Source organism: Limulus polyphemus, unplaced genomic scaffold (assembly GCF_000517525.1).
Source record: "Limulus polyphemus unplaced genomic scaffold, Limulus_polyphemus-2.1.2 Scaffold848, whole genome shotgun sequence".
In the NCBI taxonomy this organism is placed as follows: Eukaryota; Metazoa; Arthropoda; class Merostomata; order Xiphosura; family Limulidae; genus Limulus; species Limulus polyphemus.
In genome coordinates, this window is record NW_013666458.1 from 137,961 (window position 1) to 157,880 (window position 19,920).

Sequence of the window (19,920 nt, forward strand, 5' to 3'; positions counted from 1 at the left end):
CCAAAACTCGAGCGCTTTCGAATAGTTGACTATTCTTCTTCAGGAGAATAAAGGGTTATGTTTAATGAGTATCATGAAATATATAGGCACCGATGTCGATGTCACTTAAACCAACTCATATTGAACATCCGGTTTACGTGACATCGACATCCGTGCCTATATATTTCATCACATTCATTAAACATAACCCTTTATTATCCTGAAGAAGAAGAATAGCCAACTATTCGAAAGCGACCTTTATTCTAACTTACTTTTTGGTACGTGTGAAATGTTTCGATCAGATTGGAATGAACAGACCATTGTTTTATAATTTGAAGTCACCATGGTAATACAAACATTTCGGTACCATAAAGTATCACTGACACACAGACATAGAGATACACACATAGGAATATTTAATCTTACGTTTTTATGGAAAAGTTAAGACTACATTTCATAGTGTACACGAGATAGAATATCTATCAGTTTCGTTGGAACTTTAATATCAACTAATGATCGAAAGCCATTGTTTCGTACAATGTTACCATTTTTTGTTTAATTTCCAATTTGTTGCTTTTCCATTAGAATTAATAATTTCAAGTGAAAACTTATATTAATATAGATGAATTTTACTAAATTCGCGAATTTCTGCGACAACTTGTCAGAAGTAGGAAACTTCAAATACTAAAGTCGTCAGAAAAAAAGGACATGTTGATTGTCGTGAAATATAAAACCTTTTGCTGCATTGCTACGTAAGTCTCACAATACACCTGCTTCCTCGACGTACGTGTGTTTATTACGCGAATTTACTTCTACTTTAAAGTATAGGTTTTCTTCCGAACAGCTGACGTCAGTAATTTTCATGGAACTATACGTGTTATATGAATATTTGTATGTGGAACATATAGATTCTGTAAATTCTTGAATCTTTTAATGTTTCGCGTATTTTAAAATCTTACCAATATCGTTAGTTGTGAATCGTACTTGTGTGTCACTGAAATTCCCATGAAACCATATTCGGCTTCATTAACTTCACTTTAAAAGTATAAGGTTTTTAATAATTGTGACCAGAGATTTTGTTAAAATTTTAATAAGGTGAAACTCTTCGATTTAAACTGTATGAATGACTGCAATATGTAGGCCTCTATAAAACAAAATATATCTGAAAATATTTCCTTCATTGGTTACAATATATCACTATGGCTGTACGATGAATTTGTAATTTATACCATTAAATAAACTTGTTGTTCATTGAAAACATTTATTACATCACTCAGCTCTCTGCTGTCCTGAGAGAATTAGTTTATTATTACACCCAAAGCTACATAATGTCTTCCCTGGGCTGTGCCAATTGCGAGTATCGAAACTTAATTTTTAACATTATAAACTCTTAGACTTACCCGCTGAGCCACCGGGGGAAGGGGAGGAGAGAGTATAATAATAATTTCTGCCTCCGAAATGATTCGTTCTGTCCTGACTCATTTTATGTATCGGTATGGGGTGGTAAGACATGATTAAGATATGTTACATGTGATTTCTTCTGGTGAGCTACTATGCAAGTTTATTTTGAATCCTAAGTAGAAGTTCCAAAACCAAGCTAATTTTAGTATTGATTTTAACTAAAATATTAAAGGCTCATTGCTAATGCTTGTAGCAGGATTCGCGAAAAGATAATCCTCTTGTTTATGTTTGAAAAGTGCCAGATTTTCGAGAGTTCAGTCATTCAGTGCAAGGCATTTTAACGAGAGCATGTGAGTTAAGTCTGTTAATCCCAATCAAATAAAAAAAATATTTCAGAATAGATTATAATATGGAAAGATTTGACCAATTTCTTATTTTCATAACTACATCATCTCCAAAAATCATGAAGACAATGTAGTTGGAAAGTGACTTGGTTACTAATGAGGATAATATTAAGGAGTTTTAAGTATTTAAACTTTTTGTACCCGATTACTCGAAATAAAAAAAAATCCGGGGTTTTACTCCACTTGCAACAGATGGCAGCACTAAAATAAGACCTTTTAAAAAATTACATGAACATAACAGAAAATTAAAGTACAAAACCGAAAATTTAGGCCGTCTCATCTACTAAACTAAACTAAAGACTCGGGCACGACGCAGGATGGTATACGTAAATTTCTTTAGTCAACAAAGAAAATTTAGTCTTTGCATATTTTAAGTCAAAAGTAAGAAGTTAGATATTTAGTCAATATATGTCGGTTAAAATGAGCCACGAATAATGAATGATTGAGTGTAAGAAATAATATTAATATAACTTGGAAAAGCTCAATTATGTATTCACGTCTATTCACGATTTTCAACAAAATTGAGTTAATTCAGTGTTTTGGCGATTTTCGCTTGAAGATAAGCTTTATATTGTTCTTATTATTTTTTTTTAATTTCGGTGATTTATTCTTCATTGTGAAACTTTTATAATCTATTTTAGGATATGGTGCAGTTGATCCAGTGCCTCGATCCCAGGGGACAGGGTTTTGTCAGTTTTCCAGACTTCTGCAAGGGAGTTACTTCAGTCCTGCGACACCAAAGTATTTTTTTCTATCTAAGCTTGTTATATCTTAATAATCAGATTTTGATGATATAAAGCTTTTGAGTCAAAATAATTCGGTTAAAGACTTATTTTTTATGAATTAAAGAATAACATTTTATATAAGAGTGAAAAACTTAATTTTTTCTTGAACACCGAAAGTTCTTCACAATTTGAGCAAATAGTTTTGATTTTGTAAAATTACAGCTCCTAAATTTGAAGTATTTTGTTTATAATTATTCAAATAAGTTATAAATCGTTAATTTTCATTAAATTAAATTATCTTTTTGTCTCTCAGTTATCAAACAACTGAAGCTTTATTATTATTATTTTTTATTTGACCGTCTTAGATGTTTCGTGTGTGATCTTTTGTATGATGACTTGTCCATTTTGAGAGAATGATAAATCAAACAGAATAAAATTATTTGTCTTTGTAATGTGTTTTCTCGTACAACCCCTAAAACAGTAAAAAAATTGATTGATTCTAATATATTCAAGCAGCTCCATATTAATATTAAATTAATTAAAATTTTATTTTAATAAAACGACAGCTTCCGAAAACTTGAAAATAAAACACGTCATTGTGGCGCAGTTATCAAAATGAAACGTCATCATTTGCTTACGTCAACCCATGACGTTGCTCGTATAATTTGGGATTCACTGTTTGATATTTGGTAATAGATCTATGGTTGACTTCAGTATATCTGCAAACGTACATGACTTCATATTAACATTTTAACCTGATTATAATCATCATATTTGTCTAACTTGTGCAAGTTTTCAACGCCTAGAATCTGCAAACTTCTACAAAAGACTAGTAACAATTTCACACCACTTTTTTGTAGTTAGGAAACCTGTTATTGACATCTTGATACTAATTTATTTTATACCCACTAGATGGCTACAATGAACTTGCTGATGTAGGTGATAATTCCTGGTACGACAAAAACACGTACTCACCAAAACCGGTAAGTCTCTTTCACATTCACCTCTTTAGAAGTACGTATAATCTGAATAGGTGTAAATCTCCAAAAGAAAATACTGGGAAAATGGTCATAATATGTATCATGTTTGTCATGTTTTATTTAAAACAGAATGTATAGAGAAAATAAAAACATTATATATATATATATATTTAATTTTTGAATGATGAATTTTTTCATGATTTAGTTGTTAAAATGATAGCTGGCAGTTTTTTAGTCTTAAAATCTATAATAAATTTAAGATTTCCTAAGAACAAATGTAAGTAACATTATTAAAAATAGATATAGCAAAAATGTATTAATTCAACTTAGAAATGCCGAATGAGAGAATTTTTGAGAAATAAATTTTATAATAATTTTCTTAATGAATGTCAACGATTAAAATTATTTCATTGGTTTCTTCATTTTGAAGTTTCTGTTTCTCAATTTCAATACTCTAGACAATATTAAAAAATTCAAATTGAATTACTGAATTTTGAAATTAAACAAAAACATCAATTATTGAAACCCTTGTCAAGATTATTCATAAAGGAATTTCAATTATTGAACAACCTATTAGAACGTTAGGACTTTATACACTTAAAATTTGTATCAAATCATAAAATAATAAAAAAAATTATAAAGGTGAGGAACGAACAATTGGTTATGTTAAATAACATTTGGTGAGATATATATATTTATTTTAAAACATCCTATTAATGTTATTTTTTAATTACTCAAAATATGTTTTAAAAGAAGAAAGCGTTAGCTCGTAGTTTTAAATTTAGTATTCCTAATAAGCTTAAGTATGAACAGTTTTTGCACTTACTGTCACATCAGCTTATCGGGTGTGAATCTGGTCAGTCCTTTAGTAATATTAGAACTCAGAGAAAAGGTATACCTCTTACTTCTTTTAGTAACTATAATTGTGAATATAAAAATTTTATGAATTTAAGTCCTGAAAAATTTGCAGCTTTAAAGAATTTAAGTAAAAATGAGAGGATTGTGATATATAAATCTGACAAGGGGAATAGCACTGTAATTCTAAATAAAAATTATTATATAAAGAGAGGTGAGGATATTTATAGCGATTCTACTAAATTTGTAAAACTGCCTAATGATCCTACTGCTAAAAGAAAGATTATATTGCAAAGATATTACTGATATTAAAGAAATATAACATTTTAAAGGTAAGACAGCATTTGAATATTACATTAACAGCTAGTCACTCAGGAATTTTCTACGGTTTACCTAAACTTCAAAAAAGAAAGAGTTCTATTACGACTTATTGTTTCCAACATAAGAACTTACAACTATGCTTCAGCTGAATTTCTAAAAAAGTTCACCATCAATAAATACACTTTAAAGGACAGTTTAGAATTATCCCAAGAAATACAACAGTTGAAGTTTGATAGTAATGCGCATTGTGCTGCTCTTGATGTTGAATCATTATACAAAAATATACCGTTGGAAGATACCATATAGCTAAGTGCCAGCTTGATTTACAACGATGTTTCGAACAATGTGACTATTCCTAAAGAAGTTTTTCTGAACTTAATGAATTTTGCATTTAAAGAATATCACTTTCTTCTAAATGGAAGACTTTATGATCACACTGATGATGTTGTCATAGTTTGGAGATTGTGTTTTTATGAAAAACAGTAGTTAGAAACTTGCCCGCAACAGTTTAAACCTCTTTACTATTGTAGATGTGTTGATGGCACTTTGACATCTTTGAGAATTTTAGTCAGGTTTCCCAGTTTCTTAAATATTTGAACAGTAATTGAAGAAGTATAAAATTTGCAGCAGAACATCAGGAAGAGCATAAATGTTATTTTGGGGGCACTTTAATCGGTAATAATAATGCTAACTTCGAATGTGAAGTGTATCACAAAACGATATTTTCAGGCCTTTGTTTTCATTTTGCAAGTTTTATTTTTAATTTGTTTAAATAAAACTTGGTTAAATTTTTTTTCATCATGCTTATAAAATATCTAACATGTATGAAGTGTTATATAAAAAATTCAATAATATCAAAGAGTTTTTATGCAAGAATGACTTCTCTATTTTTGATATTGATAGAATACTTCGTAATTATTTAAACAAACGAAATGTTAATACACAAGATACATTTGAAGTATCTAAGTATCCTGTAATTATCAGTTTACCCTATATGTGTAAATATTCTTTAACTACTAAAAATCGGTTGAAGAATATTATTAAAAGGGTTTATCATCCAGTACAGTTGAGATGTATATTTAAACCTAATTATCGCCTACAGTCTTTTTTTTTAATTTCAAAACCATATTTCTGCTTTACAATTATTATTTATAGTTTATAAATTCACCTGTCCTTGTTGTCAGCAAGGCTACATTGGTTCTAATGAAAGAAGATTGATAACGCGAGTGAAATAACATGCTAATCTAATATCCCCTATTAAATATAGTTCACTTGAACATGTCCTAAGAGAATTTGTTTAAGATGTTAGCAAGAACCATTGATGAACAAAGTTTCCGTATAAAAGAAAATTTACTCATTTTGAAACTGAGGCGTGAAATCAACGTTAAAGGAGCCGATAATAAACTGCTTCTAATTTTATAGAAAAAAATAATGTTTTCGCTTGGAATATAAATTCAGTCTGTGATGACCTAACAACATCAGGCCAGTCTGGGATCACCGAGAATATTAGGCCAGTTTGTGGTGACCCAGCAATTTCAAGCCAGTCTGTCATCACCCAGCAATATTAAGTCAGTCTGTGATCTCCGAGCAACATCAGACCAATCATTTGTTCTTTGGTCATCCAGCATAACGTCAATTGGTCTGTCAAGTCCGTTTGTGATAACCCAGCTACATCAATGGTTTGTAACGACCTAGCAACATACGACTAATCTGTGATTTCCGAGCAACATTAGACCAATCTGCGATCACTGAGTAACATCAGACCAGTCTTTGATTACCGAGCAACATTGGACAAATCTGTGATGACCCAGCAACATCAGGTCAGTTTGTGGTCACCCAACAATACCAACTAGTCTATCACCCACTAATATCAGTTGATCTATGGTCATCCAGTAACATCGATCGGTCTGTCAAGTTGATTTGTGATAATCAGCAACATCAAGTTGGTTTGTGATGACCAGAAACATCAGACCAGTCTTTGATCACCGAGCAACATTGGACAAATCTGTGATGACTCAGCAACATCAGGTCAGTTTGTGGTCACCCAACAATGCCAACTAGTCTATCACCCATTAATATCAGTTGATCTATGGTCATCCAGTAACATCGATCGGTCTGTCAAGTTGATTTGTGATGACCAGAAACATCAGACCAGTCTGTGATCACACAGCAACATCAAGCTGGTTTGTGATGACCAGAAACATCAGACCAGTCTGTGATCACACAGCAACATCAAGTTGGTTTGTGATGACCAGAAACATCAGACCAGTCTGTAATCACACAGCAGCATCAGATCGGTCTATTTTAAAAACTTATGTATCAAAACAATGAGGAATATATAACAATATATGAAAACCTAGCGATATCAACTGGTCACTTATCAGCTTCAGGTGGATTTTTACATTCATAATGAATATGTAAAATAGACAAATATTGTTTATTTTTTATGTGAGTAACCATCATAGTGATATACATAATTTTCATTAAGTGAGATGCACAAACGTTCGCTATTTTTATCACTAAATTTCTGTAACCTAGTTATACATTTAAAACATAACTTCTCGGTACGACCAGACATGTTAACTATTATAATGGTTGCAACATTATAAGCAGAATGTTTGTTTTTTCGATGGAAAAATAAATACCTCATACAAGAAATAACAATATTAGCTAGAGAAGGTTAAAATAATGCGCGAAGTTTTTCGTTCTTTCAGTGTGGGTGTGCAAAAGCAATAATATTCCTATAGTGTAGGATATAGATAGATACAAGCCCCTTGCGCAACTTTCAGTACCTAAAATTTCTCTTGTGGTTTTTGTTCAGGGATCATAGGGTAATACAAAACACAATAGGTCATGCGATGTCATTGGGATTCTATGACCACATTCATTTATGGCTAAACTCATAATAACTGTATATATAAAAAAAACAAATGTATGGTCAACATGCACACCAAAGAGACGAGTTTTCATTTGATACTGTTGACCATACCACTCAAATTTTTATTTTTTCCATATGTATATATATATATATATATATACATGACTATTATGGAAGTTATGGATCAACATAACATCATGTGACTAATTTTTTTTTCTTACTACCCTATGACCTTTTAACAAAAACCATAAGATAAATCTTTGGTACTCAAAGTTACCCACAGAACTTTATTTTGCTCCATTTCCCAAGGCTTGGCATGGCCAGGTGGGTAGGGCGCTCGACTCGCAATCTGCGGGTCGCGGGTTCGAATCCCCCATCCCACCAAACATGCTCGCCCTTTCAGCCATGGGGGCATTATAATGTGTCAGTCAATCCAACTGTTCGTTTGTAAAAGAGTAGCCCAAGAGTTGGAGGTGGGTGGCGATGACTAGCTGCCTTCCCTCTAGTCTTACACTGCTAAATTAGGGACGGCTAGCGCAGATAGCCCTCGTGTAGCTTTGCACGAAATTCAAAAACAAACAAACCATTTCCCAAAACCGAAGACATTAATGACTTTGAAAAAAGACTTATTAACATTTCAATGTACTTGTAATTTCAAACTTATTTTGATCGAGTAATCTGGAAAAGCGAAGGGTACAAAAAGTAAAGTGAGTTGAAAATACCGACTGTTAAACAGAAAAAAACATAAGTTTCAGACATCATTACTTAAGGAAATTGTTTCCAGCATCCCCCTCCCCTCAGGATAGATATATTTTCGTAAACTCTGATAGACTATAGTCTATCCTGTCCCACCCTTTCTAAGAAAAAAGAAAGAACAAATAGCACAGTACATGGTGGGGGTTGTCATTAACGTGGGTGTGGTGACATAATTGCATGCTTTGTGTCACGCAATAATTCTGTTGATAAAAATTCACCTGGCAAATGTCCTGTACATGGAAAGAAATTTTAGTTTTGTTATTTCCCATAAGACTTGTCTTCCTAAAAAGAATATTTCGAACTGGCAAATTCAAAGAATGGAATAAGCGGTCTTATTCGTCATTCACTTGCTGGCTGTCATGTGACAAGTGGTCCTAGAGTTTCCATGGGTCACTTGGGCAATAGATTGTCGTTAAATGCTAATCAATTAAGTGCTTCCGATTTTATTTGTATTGATATATCTAAAAAAATGGCCCGAGAATATATTGCCGACAGCGGCACATTTAATCGTTTAAAAAAAGTGTACTTGTTGTTTCATTTCATCTGCAACCGTTTTAAATTTTTTATCACATTAATTTAAAGATATTAAGTATACAATGGAAGAAGTATTTACCTACAACGTTAAGGCTCCGTTTTACTAACATTAAAGCTTGTGTCATTGTACAGAAAATAGTGTGACCTCAGTTCCTCGAAAATGTAGACTCGCCTCTTTTTTTTTCCACATTACGATCTTATACACGTAGAGGGAAATACGTTAAAAGAATATTTGTTTGCCTAATTTGTATTAATATATATTTCAGCGTTAAGATCATTAAAGCTTGCGTATATTCTTTTAACGTATTTCCCTTTACGTGTACAAGATCGTAATGTGGAAAAAAAAGGAGGCGAGTCTACCTTTTCGAGGAACTGAGGTCCCACTATTTTCTGTACAATGTTGTTTGCCTAATTTGTATTAATATATATTTTCAGTGCTAAGATCATGATGAAGCAACACTTAATTGGGGTTCCTTTATAAGAAGCCCGGCATGGCCAGGTGGTTAAGGCACTCGACTCGCAATCTGAGGGTCGCGGGTTCGAATCCCTGTCCCACCAAACATGCTCGCCCTTTCAGCCGTGGGGGTGTTATAATGTGACGGTCAATCCCACTATTCGTTGGTAAAAGAGTAGCCCAAGAGATGGCGGTGGGTGGTGATGTATCTTCCCTCTAGTCTTACACTGCTAAATTAGGGACGGCTAGCGCAGATAGCCCTCGTGTAGCTTTGCGCGAAATTCAAAAACAAAAACAATCCTTTATAAGAACTAAAGAATGTAAAGCACTGTGCAAAACAACGTTTTCTGGTCTAAAGCGGTATAATTGCTTTTAAGATAATATTTAATTAGTATGGTATTCCAAATAGTATTAATTTTTAGACGAATTAATTACTTAAGCATAATAATTGTATATACATAGTTTAAGTTATACAATAGTTTTGGTCAAGTTTTGATGATACCAACAAAAATGAAGGAAAACCATACAATTAAAGTGGTCATTAATCCTTAGCCTTCCCAATGGCTAGAAACCGGATTTCGATACCCGTGGTGGACAGAGCACAGATAGCCCATTCTGTAGCGTTGTGCTTAACTTCAAACAAAAAAACCAAATCCAAACTTAATCCTTAGAAGTATATAAAGTATACAAAGGAAATAAACTCGATATGTTCAGTGTACTATTTAATATTTAAAACTGAATACCTCGATCTTCTTGATGTGAGGCATAACATGGGAACTGTGAAATAAATGAAAAAATTTACGCTGCGTTGATCAGAGGCTACCATAGATAATAAACCTCAAAAAAGCACTTCACGTGTTTCATTTGGAGCCAATTCATGGAATCATGTTCATCGTGAATTTCACCATGAACTGTTAGGATACACTTCAACATATTTGCCATTGGAGTAGTTATTCATCAGGAGATTTTTAATCACTAAGAGCTAATAAAAGCTATATCTTCAGGAGACATTTCAACATATTTACAATTGGAAGGTCTCTCGGAGGAGCTCTTCATCAGGAGACATTTAATCACTAAGAACTAATAAAAGCTACATCTTCAGGAAACAAACGATTTTTTTTTACTGTGAACTCAGACATGTTAATTATTCAGGAGACATTTTACTTTGTTTTCACTAAAGTTATTACATAGGACAACTTCAAGCGTTGAGGGTACATATTACAGAGAAGAAACTTCACTGTGTGTCTTATTAGAGCTATTATTTAAAATGATTTGCGTACTTGCAGAATACTTATCACAAAGGAGGAACTTCATTGTGTGTCTTATTATTTGCTTTTACTGAGAAGAAATTTTATACTTGGGATATGTATTACAGAGATAGCAATTCCATATGTGTCCTTTTTTAAGAGCTATCAGTGAAAAGAATTTGTGTACTTTAGGAGTATTTATCTTAGAGGAAACACTTCCTTTGTGTCTTTTTAAGAACTATTATTGACAAGAATTTGTGTACTTTAGGAGTATTTGTCTTAGAGGAAACACTTCCATTGTGTCTTTTTAAGAACTGTTATTGACAATAATTTGTAACTTTAGGAGTATTTATCTTAGAGGAAACACTTCCTTTGTGTCTTTTTAAGAACTGTTATTGACAAGAATTTGTAACTTTAGGAGTATTTATCTTAGAGGAAACACTTCCTTTGTGTCTTTTTAAGAACTATTATTGACAAGAATTTGTAACTTTAGGAGTATTTATCATAGAGGAAACACTTCCTTTGTGTCTTTTTAAGAGTTATCACTGAGAAGATTTTGAAGCACTTCCTTTGTATCTTTTTAAGAGTTATTACTGAGAAGATTTTGAAGCACTTCCTTTGTGTCTTTTTTAAGAGTTATCACAGAGAAGATTTCGAAGCACTTCCTCTGTGTCTTTTTAAGAGTTATCACTGAGAAGATTTTGAAGCACTTCCTTGATGTATTTTTAAGAGCTATTACTGAGAAGAATTTGTGTATTTTAGGAGCAACTATCACAGAGTAGGCACTTTGCCGTGAGTTATCAGTTCGAACCAACGAAATGAACGGATAATACACAAATCACATTTTTTACGTTATTGAGCACTATATATATGTAAGATTTAATTTATCATGTACAACTCTGTGTCTTTTCATGTTCTATATGTTATAATAAATAATAATATTCAATGTCTAAAGTCTTAGTTTGTTTAACTTTTTCTACTGTCAAATTATTTTTCATCCCAAATCTAGTATTTTTCAGGCCATGAGAGAATGCGTCACATTTGGTGACACTACTTATATTCACCAGTCCGGCATTAGTTCGTTAACTTTTGTCTTCTAAGTTTCGAAAACAAACATGTCGGCGGTGTAACGAAAATACCGTGGGTCAAGTCTGATTACCCCCGTTATGGTCATTTATCGACTTTTCATTTCGGAAATATATATAATTTATAGAATTAGTGATGGAGAACAGTTTATTTAAAAAATCAGTATTGATATTGTTAGATGTATTAGTTAGACATAATAATATCATGGATCTACTCTCTACTTGACCTATGCATAGTAATACGAAACATGCTATAGATGCACGCCTGAGACAATGCTTCAGCTAAAGCAGTAGAAAGGCATTTCTTTCCGTGCCTTTCGGGCCAAGGTAATCTCCCTTGTAGTACGTCTGTGTGAACAGGTTAGCTAGAAGGCGTTGCGTAAACTCAGTTCATACGAAACTTGAATTCTGTTAGCGTAGCTTTGAGCTAAGTCAACGGTAGAGGAAACTCAGTTTTATTGCTGCTCTTATGCGGTTTGTACAGTAACGTTTTGAAAAGTTTAACATTTAGCCCAGCTTAATCTAGGTGTTAATGTATCAAGTGGTATATAAATGTTCTTCATCTTTTGATCTGGAGAATGCAGAGTTTAATTTCAACAGTAGAAGCTACCATTATATAATTCCAGGGATGGAGAAAAAGTAACGTTGTTTGTATAGGTAGGTTGAGGTACGTTAGCGTCTAGTCGAAGTAAAGCAATAAAAAACAAAACAGAAAAAACTAATATATATAACTGCTACGCGGGTATGTAATCAGGGCAAAGAGAAATATTATACAAGCTACAATAATAAACCGGTAGATCCTTATCATGTATGTGTATATCTATATATATATATAAGATAAGAAAATATAGAATTTATTGTTATCAATGTTATTCAGATTAGATATATATATATATAATAGGAAATACTCTCACACACACATATATGACAATTTACACAAGTCATTTATAGTTAACTGATTCATACAAACCCGTAACTGTTTAACTCCTATTTTTTTCGAATCATAACTTGCAGATCCTTATTTTTTTAACTTTTAAGAATTAGAACTGTTTTAAATAGAATTGAGTGAACCCAATACATTTTACTTTCAAATGCTTTATTTTCTATCACTGCTGAAATAACAAGCACAAATATTTAACTACTATAAGTAAATTACGATAAGGAATTCTGATCAAGCTCTTCAATTTAGCTGCAAATGTGAAGAGACTAAACATTTATATGAAGCCCAATATGTAATTCTCACCTCTCATCAGTAACTATGGGCAAGGGCAAACCGAAATAAGAAGACTAGGCTTGATACAGTGGTGGAATATGTACTTATATGTATGGTGTTTTGAGACGTCTTTTACTAAACAACAGTGAACCTATGTTCGCTCATGCTACTCTATGGTGAGCAAAAGAGGTATCAAAACACTATACATACAAAATGTAAATATTTTTAGTAACAATTTTCCTTACCAAAGCGATAAAGTCAAATTGATTCAAGCTTGTTATATTAATTGAGATAAAGTGTAATGGACACAAGTCACGTGCTTATTTTAGCATTTTAGCCTCGTTGTAATTCTTTAGTTGTAAAATAGCTGCAAACAGAATTCTTCATTGACTGGTGCAGTAAGTGTTCTCACTATCTATACAATCCACATGTGCTTTGTAGCAGCTTGTGTCATACCTTGAAATTTACGTATGCCATTTCACATACACCTGACTTTTTTTCTAAGTCAAGTAAGTGGCAAGTATTATTGATCGTTAGACTGAAGAGCCAGGAAAATTTTCTGTTGGTTGCTCAGCTTTTGTTTTTCCTTCTGAGAAGACTTGTTACTGGTTTCACAGAAATATTTGTTTGTGTGCCCAAAACTACACAATGAAATCCCACAACTGTATGTTCACAACTGGTTTCCAATCCCAAAGCTTAACGTTGAATCAGTGGAGTAAAAATACATTTACAGAGTTGTTTAGTTTGTTTTGTTGCAAGTATTTAGCTGAAACATTTCTTGAAGTTGATAGGATTTTGAAATATGTGTTTGAAATCTTGTGTGTACCATTTACACTACTCTAACATGCTCATCCTATCATTTTCTCGAATGTAGCCGTGTTGTTTCATTTGTCGATTATACGGTCAGGTCATAACTCAAACACCCTGATGAAAAATAAAAGACAAATATTTATTTGTTTAAATTCACGTAGAAAACAAAAATACATATTAGTTAAACTGCTGTTTACTCTTGTACTCATGTATTCCCTTTAAACTGTTGTGTTTATTTGTGCTAGTTGCGCTAGCTGTTACTAATTTTGAATTGATAGACTAGACTGGTTCTCAAACGTTTTTTGCTCCGAACCACAGGTGGACCTATACACTGTACTTCCGCTTCATTACTATCAATTATGCAACCTTTCCATTGACGACCAGTGGTGCGAAGACAACAAAATGAGAACCGCTGAACTAGAGTGGAGGCAGTTAGTCAATAGCTCTCATCGTCAACTCTTGTTTAATCGGACAGTGGTATTTGACTGCACCCTTGTAACAACCCACAACCCTAAAGTATAGAGCCTTTTTCTTTCTCTCTTTTTTCTCGCCGTAACGGGACATGGGACACGAACGCGAGACCAAAGATCTATAGTCAGACACACTAACCACTGGGCTACGCTTGGGCCCCTTTAAACTAATTCCAAGATAAATATTACAACAAAACTTAATGTTAGCCCTGTATACGGGATGATTCAGAAGCTCATTGACAAGCAAATTATTCAAAAATGATGGGTTATAGGAGGATAAATGTTAATGCTATAGAATTAATTGTTGCAAGAGTACCTGTGACAATATCATTGTAGTATTCCAAGGTCAGCTTACAGGTCTTATCCTTCGAAACTTTGATTAATATTCATCATTCACCAAAAAATATCACTTGAAAAGGTGTAACACATACAAAATGAAACATTTTAAAGCAAATACTACCAAAGTCGCTCCACACCAACAACAGTTATAGGCATAAAAGTAGATGTGGTAAAAATCCTAACAGTGTTCAAAATGCTGACCAAATGTGACAAATACTAACAGTATTGCTTTCTGTTATTGGTCTACCCGCACAGCGCTTATACGTAAATTAGTCTGTAGTACACAGCCGCTGACACACATAGCTTTTATCATCTGATGTGAAAGATGACGTTCATTTAGAAACTCTTCGGGATAGAATCTGGCAGCAACACGGGCTTCTGGCGACACTCTCCTCACAGTAGGGCCATGTTAACTGTTCTTCAACTGAAAATGTGTCATTATTTAGATTATTTGGGAGAAGATGCAGCGCAAGGCTTGTATGCTACCTTATGTAGGGACTTTTTATCTCAATTCTTTTTAATCTTTTAAACCCTTTAAGGGTTTAATGACCTGTTTATACAAAATTCGCACCTTTTGTGTAACGACCTTTGCTATGGTTGGATTTAGGTTCTTCTATAGTACAATTCAATATGCATGGAAGTGGTACGTTTAAGCGTACAACTGTTGTTATTGAGAAATAATTCTGGTAATTTCTGATTTAAAATGTTTTGACTGTTCTTGTCTAAGCCTTTGCTATTGACATTTTGGATGTATGATATATATTAATAAAATATCCTATACCTTTACATTTATGAAATATTTACCTATCAAAGGTGTTCTGAATAACCCTGTACATCAGAAAATGCTAGCTTCCTCTCGTTCATGTTATATTACATATTTTGATCCTTTTATCCACAAGTTTGTCCATCCGGCGGTTATTCAGTCTGCTCCCATTTTCATATCGTTGTTGTTCTGTCCATAAGTCATTCTACGTGTTCCTCTGTTCAGAAAGTTTGTGTGACCACCCATAAATATTCGGTTTCTTTGTCCCTATTCCTATATGGTTGTCGTTCAGTCCACAAAACTGTCTGCGTGTTTCCTTGTTCTCAGAATGTGTGTCAGTCCATTACTGCTCGTTCAGCGACTGGTGGGCAAGTTTTTAATTAATAGAAACTTAAAAACCTTGTGTTTTCATATAGGATGGTAATTTTTATTGGTGTTTTAGATTATTATGTAAAAGAGTATAGAAATAATAACAGAATTCGAAGCATGAAAGGTAGGAAAATTATAATGTTTAATAACGAGAAAAAATAAACATAATGTGGGAATGCACACTTATTTTGAGTATGTCTTAAGGCTGATTAGTCATCCAGATTTTTCATGGGTGTGTTACTTCAGTTTGGTAAATGGGACAATACCACCATTATATATTCTTGTAGTCACTGTCAGTGCCATTCCTCAATTAATCCTTTAGGGCTTAGGCCATTTCATTCAGAACGTTCACCATACAATCGTATGGAAATATTTCTTGAACATTTATATTTAGTGTAACATATAAAAATTTGATTCTTTTTCACTTGCGATAAAATTTTCACAACTGGCCGTTGTTATTTATTGTAGATTAAAATATTGTACTGGAAAGACTATAATCGTGTTTCGCATAGGTTAAGTAGAGTTACCAACTAATGTCTTGGGGATCACGTTTTCATTGCACATGTCTTTATGTAAAAGCAAAAAAGACCGATAGATGTCTCAGGCACGTTTTTGCCTTTCAAAGAAACGCTTGTGATCGAAGTTACATATCAAATGTATCGATATATTACTGATGGCTGATAAGGCTGGGAATCCGTGGACAACAAATGTTTAAATGAGCACCATTGATGTGTCCACATCTTCAGTTCTGAAAAGATAAAAAAAGGTATTGCAATTCAACTCTAAATATCACATAGTTTGATTCATTGACTTTAGGATTGGGGCATTTGTTTTTAGAGCAAAGCCACATTGCGCTATCTACTGTGTGCACCTCGGATTTTTGCGTTGTAAGTCTGTAAACTTACCGCTGACCCACCGGGGACTACCGTAGAAAGATGCAGATATGACTAATGTCGGTTTGTTAACCGAAACATTACTTTTTTCTTTCGATGTATAAAACAATTTCCAGATATTATCACGTCATAGTTCCATTGTTTATTATTTGTGATTTTACCGTTTAAATCTAAAACTGAAACAGTTTTATCTATAGTAAAAATATTTTATTCTGTTTCGACTTCTATGACATCCTTAAGTAGTTTCTGAACATCTGTTCTGGTTTCCTGTGATAGAGAAACGTCTCAGCTCTTTAACATATTGTTTCATATTAAATACTTTCACATTATTCCTTGTTATTTTGCCCCCCCCCCCGATAGCTCAGCAGTTAGTCTTAGAACGCTAGAAACCGGGTTTTGATGTCCGTGGTGGGCACAGCACAGATAGCCCATTGTATAGCTTTGTGTTTTTTTCGTTTTTTTAATTTCGCGCAAAGCTGTACGATTTAGCAGTGAAAGACTAGTGGGAAAGCAGCTAGTCGACATCACCCACCGCCAACTATTGGGCTACTCTTTTACCAACGAATAGTGGGATTGACCGTACATTATACCCCCCCCCCTTACGGCTGAAAGGACGAGCATGTTTGGTGGGATGGGGATTCGAACCCTTAGATTGGGAGTCAAGCGCCCTAACCACCTGGCCATGCCGGGCCCTAATTGCAGAAAGATTGGTCGAAAAGTAGTGTTTAATATTACTATTTCAGAAAAACAATTTGATGTTGCGAAGCCAGTACAACAGTGAAATTCAAATTTAAATATTTAACTCATAAGTTAACATTTTATTTTTCTACAATATCAATCTGTGAAAAATCAAATAAGTTACACTGTTTGAAGGAGAAAATGGTAAACTATGATTTCCTTATTGTTCAAATTTGTTGAAATGAATTAGCTTGTTTATTGTATCCGTGTGTGCATGATTGCTTTTAAGTGTATAATGACAAATTCTGATATTGTTTTAAAACAAAACAATTCCGTCTTTTGTCTGGATGAATGTAAATAATTAAACTTTAGTAGGAACGTACAGCCACTACTAGGCTTAAAGTATTTTGCTCAGTAACTAGTAAGATATAATTTTGAAGTATAAGTCTAATTTTGTACTGCTAATGTATTAAATTATTTGGCCATACAACAAGTAGAATAATTTCATAAAATAGAAACAGGTTTTACATCCTGTGTCCACTTCTTTGATCATTTTTTTCTACTGAAACACTCCCACCATTGAACCAGTTTAACCAGAAGGTGGTGAACACTGCCTCCTCCGTAACACCTGCAACAATTCAATACATAAGGAAATCCTGCCAATGTGGCCGCAAAACGCTTGAAGAATATCCAAATATAGATGTCAAACAGCGTTTGTTTAAGCTTAGATAATATTTTAAATAGGTTATCACAGATTTGTTTGTTATGTGTTTTGTTTTGTCGTTTTTTATATTCCTTAAGTTGCGTTGACACAAGTAAGAAAGCTATATTCAATTACTATGACAGATTAGATAGCTTAAAGAATTTATATTAACTTAAGAACAACAATTAATGGTGAACACCAGTACGAACAGGTCGATGTACACACATCGATAATTGTAAGGTGAAATGTGTACGGTTTATTTATGTCCGTTTGTTATTGTTAGGCCTACGCAAGCCTAGTTTATTAGCTGCCTCATCGAGTTACGCATAGTGTAAGTCATGGTTAGATTTTGTAGTTTTACTTCCGCTGTATTATACTCTACGTACTGCTTCACGTCTACTGTGTTTGATGTAATAGTGTGGAACTGAATTTATAGCTTTATCTTTTCAAACTTAGTATGCCTGGTTGTATTTGAACCTGCATGAATACATCTTGGAATGTTTAATATAAATTATATCACTGACGTTGCATTTTACAATATCGAAAACATACATCATAAAACTTTGTTTAAAAATAACATAAAGTTATCAGTTTTATTTAATTTCTGTAATGCATATTTGTGTATAAAAGACATTTTGATACTAGTAATAAACGAATTTATAGCATCAGATTTGTTATTTATCTTCAACTGGACACTCAATGTTTCGCTTTACAGCTTCTTCAAGAGCGTTTTAGTGGAACACTTTTGAAGAAGCTGTAAAACGAAACGCTGGGTGTCCAGTTGAAGAGGAATAACAAATTAGGTGTTATAAGGTCGTTTATTATTAATATTAAAATTATCAGTTTTATTTAGAGCTGATAATGACATGTTCTTTACGTTTTACTTGTATATTTCTTTAGAATTCCGTCCAAGCGACTTTACTGCCTGCAACCAATGACTGTGTCATGTCACAAGATGAGCTAACTCCAGCGTCAAACTCTGCGCTGGTTACTGATACAAACAGCACTGTAGCACCGTCTAGCGACATCACTGGCCGATCTCTTGGGTTTTGAAGATAAAAGAAGCAGGTGTTTATTCTTTAAGTAGTTTCAATCGTATTGAGGTGAAATAATGATTTCAATTTCAATATTACTAAGCTCTATCATTTATTTTCTAATCTTAGTATTCTATGTTTCACAACCTGTACTTCTATAAATCATAAAATAAAACATATATTTAGAAATAATATACCAACATTAATTTAAGGAAGCACACAACCTGACTGACACGATTGCTATATATACAACGTTATTTTTGAACAGTTAACACAAGAGATCAGTAACGGGAAGAAATTATTGTGGTCGCAAACAATATCTTTTATAACGTATGCGACCCCTACATCTCAAGAAGTAAAATATATATTTAGATAAATATTAGAACTCGGTTATATTGTAACGACAAGAATGATAACATTCAAACAAGAACCTCCGCTCATCAAACGTGCCTTGGGTCGTTGGGGCTTAAATCACGACTTTTTCCACTTTGACTAGATGGGATGGGTGTTATGTTACTGAATGTTTTGTTTTACTCGATACGAGTATTATGGCTTTTGTTGGTTATACATGAGCTTAACCGAAGCTTAGCAGTTTCTAAATTCCTGTCAGATGCTCACTACATCTTTTTTTGTTTTGTAAAGTTTTTAATTTGAACATGTATATTGTTTGTCCTATTTTACTAGAAGGTATGCGTGTTATAAAGCACAATAATTTATTATTTGTTATTTTGTTTTTAGTCCTACTTTCAGTTTCAGTGACGGAGAGGAACGATATGAATGTTATGGAGAAGGAGACGATCCCGAAAATGATATCAACGAATCTGGAATATATCTGGAAGTAAACGGATCCTACAAACCGTCGTTGAGGTAAGTCTAAAGCTTATATTTTGATAGGTAAAATGTGAAACAATTCCTTTGATAAAGGTAATATGCTGTATTTCTTTATAAGCCAATGTTGAATCTGAAATGTGGGCATCAACTTTTAATAAAATTAATCATATATATATATATATATATATATATATATAT

General features: G+C 33.2%; 1 protein-coding gene across 2 annotated transcripts in view; it reads left to right on the forward strand.

Annotated features, from left to right (window-relative positions):
* LOC106460847 overlaps positions 1-19,920 on the forward strand; it is a 44,971-nt gene that overhangs the window by 18,083 nt on the left and 6,968 nt on the right. The window contains exons 2-5 of one of the 2 annotated variants that reach the window (XM_013920591.2): positions 2,426-2,525; positions 3,422-3,492; positions 18,758-18,925; positions 19,630-19,758. In XM_013920591.2, the coding sequence (XP_013776045.1) occupies positions 2,426-2,525; positions 3,422-3,492; positions 18,758-18,910 (324 nt within the window). In that variant the 3' untranslated portion in view covers positions 18,911-18,925; positions 19,630-19,758. The remainder of the gene's footprint in view (positions 1-2,425; positions 2,526-3,421; positions 3,493-18,757; positions 18,926-19,629; positions 19,759-19,920) is intronic. The other variant, XM_013920592.2, reaches the window with a different exon arrangement.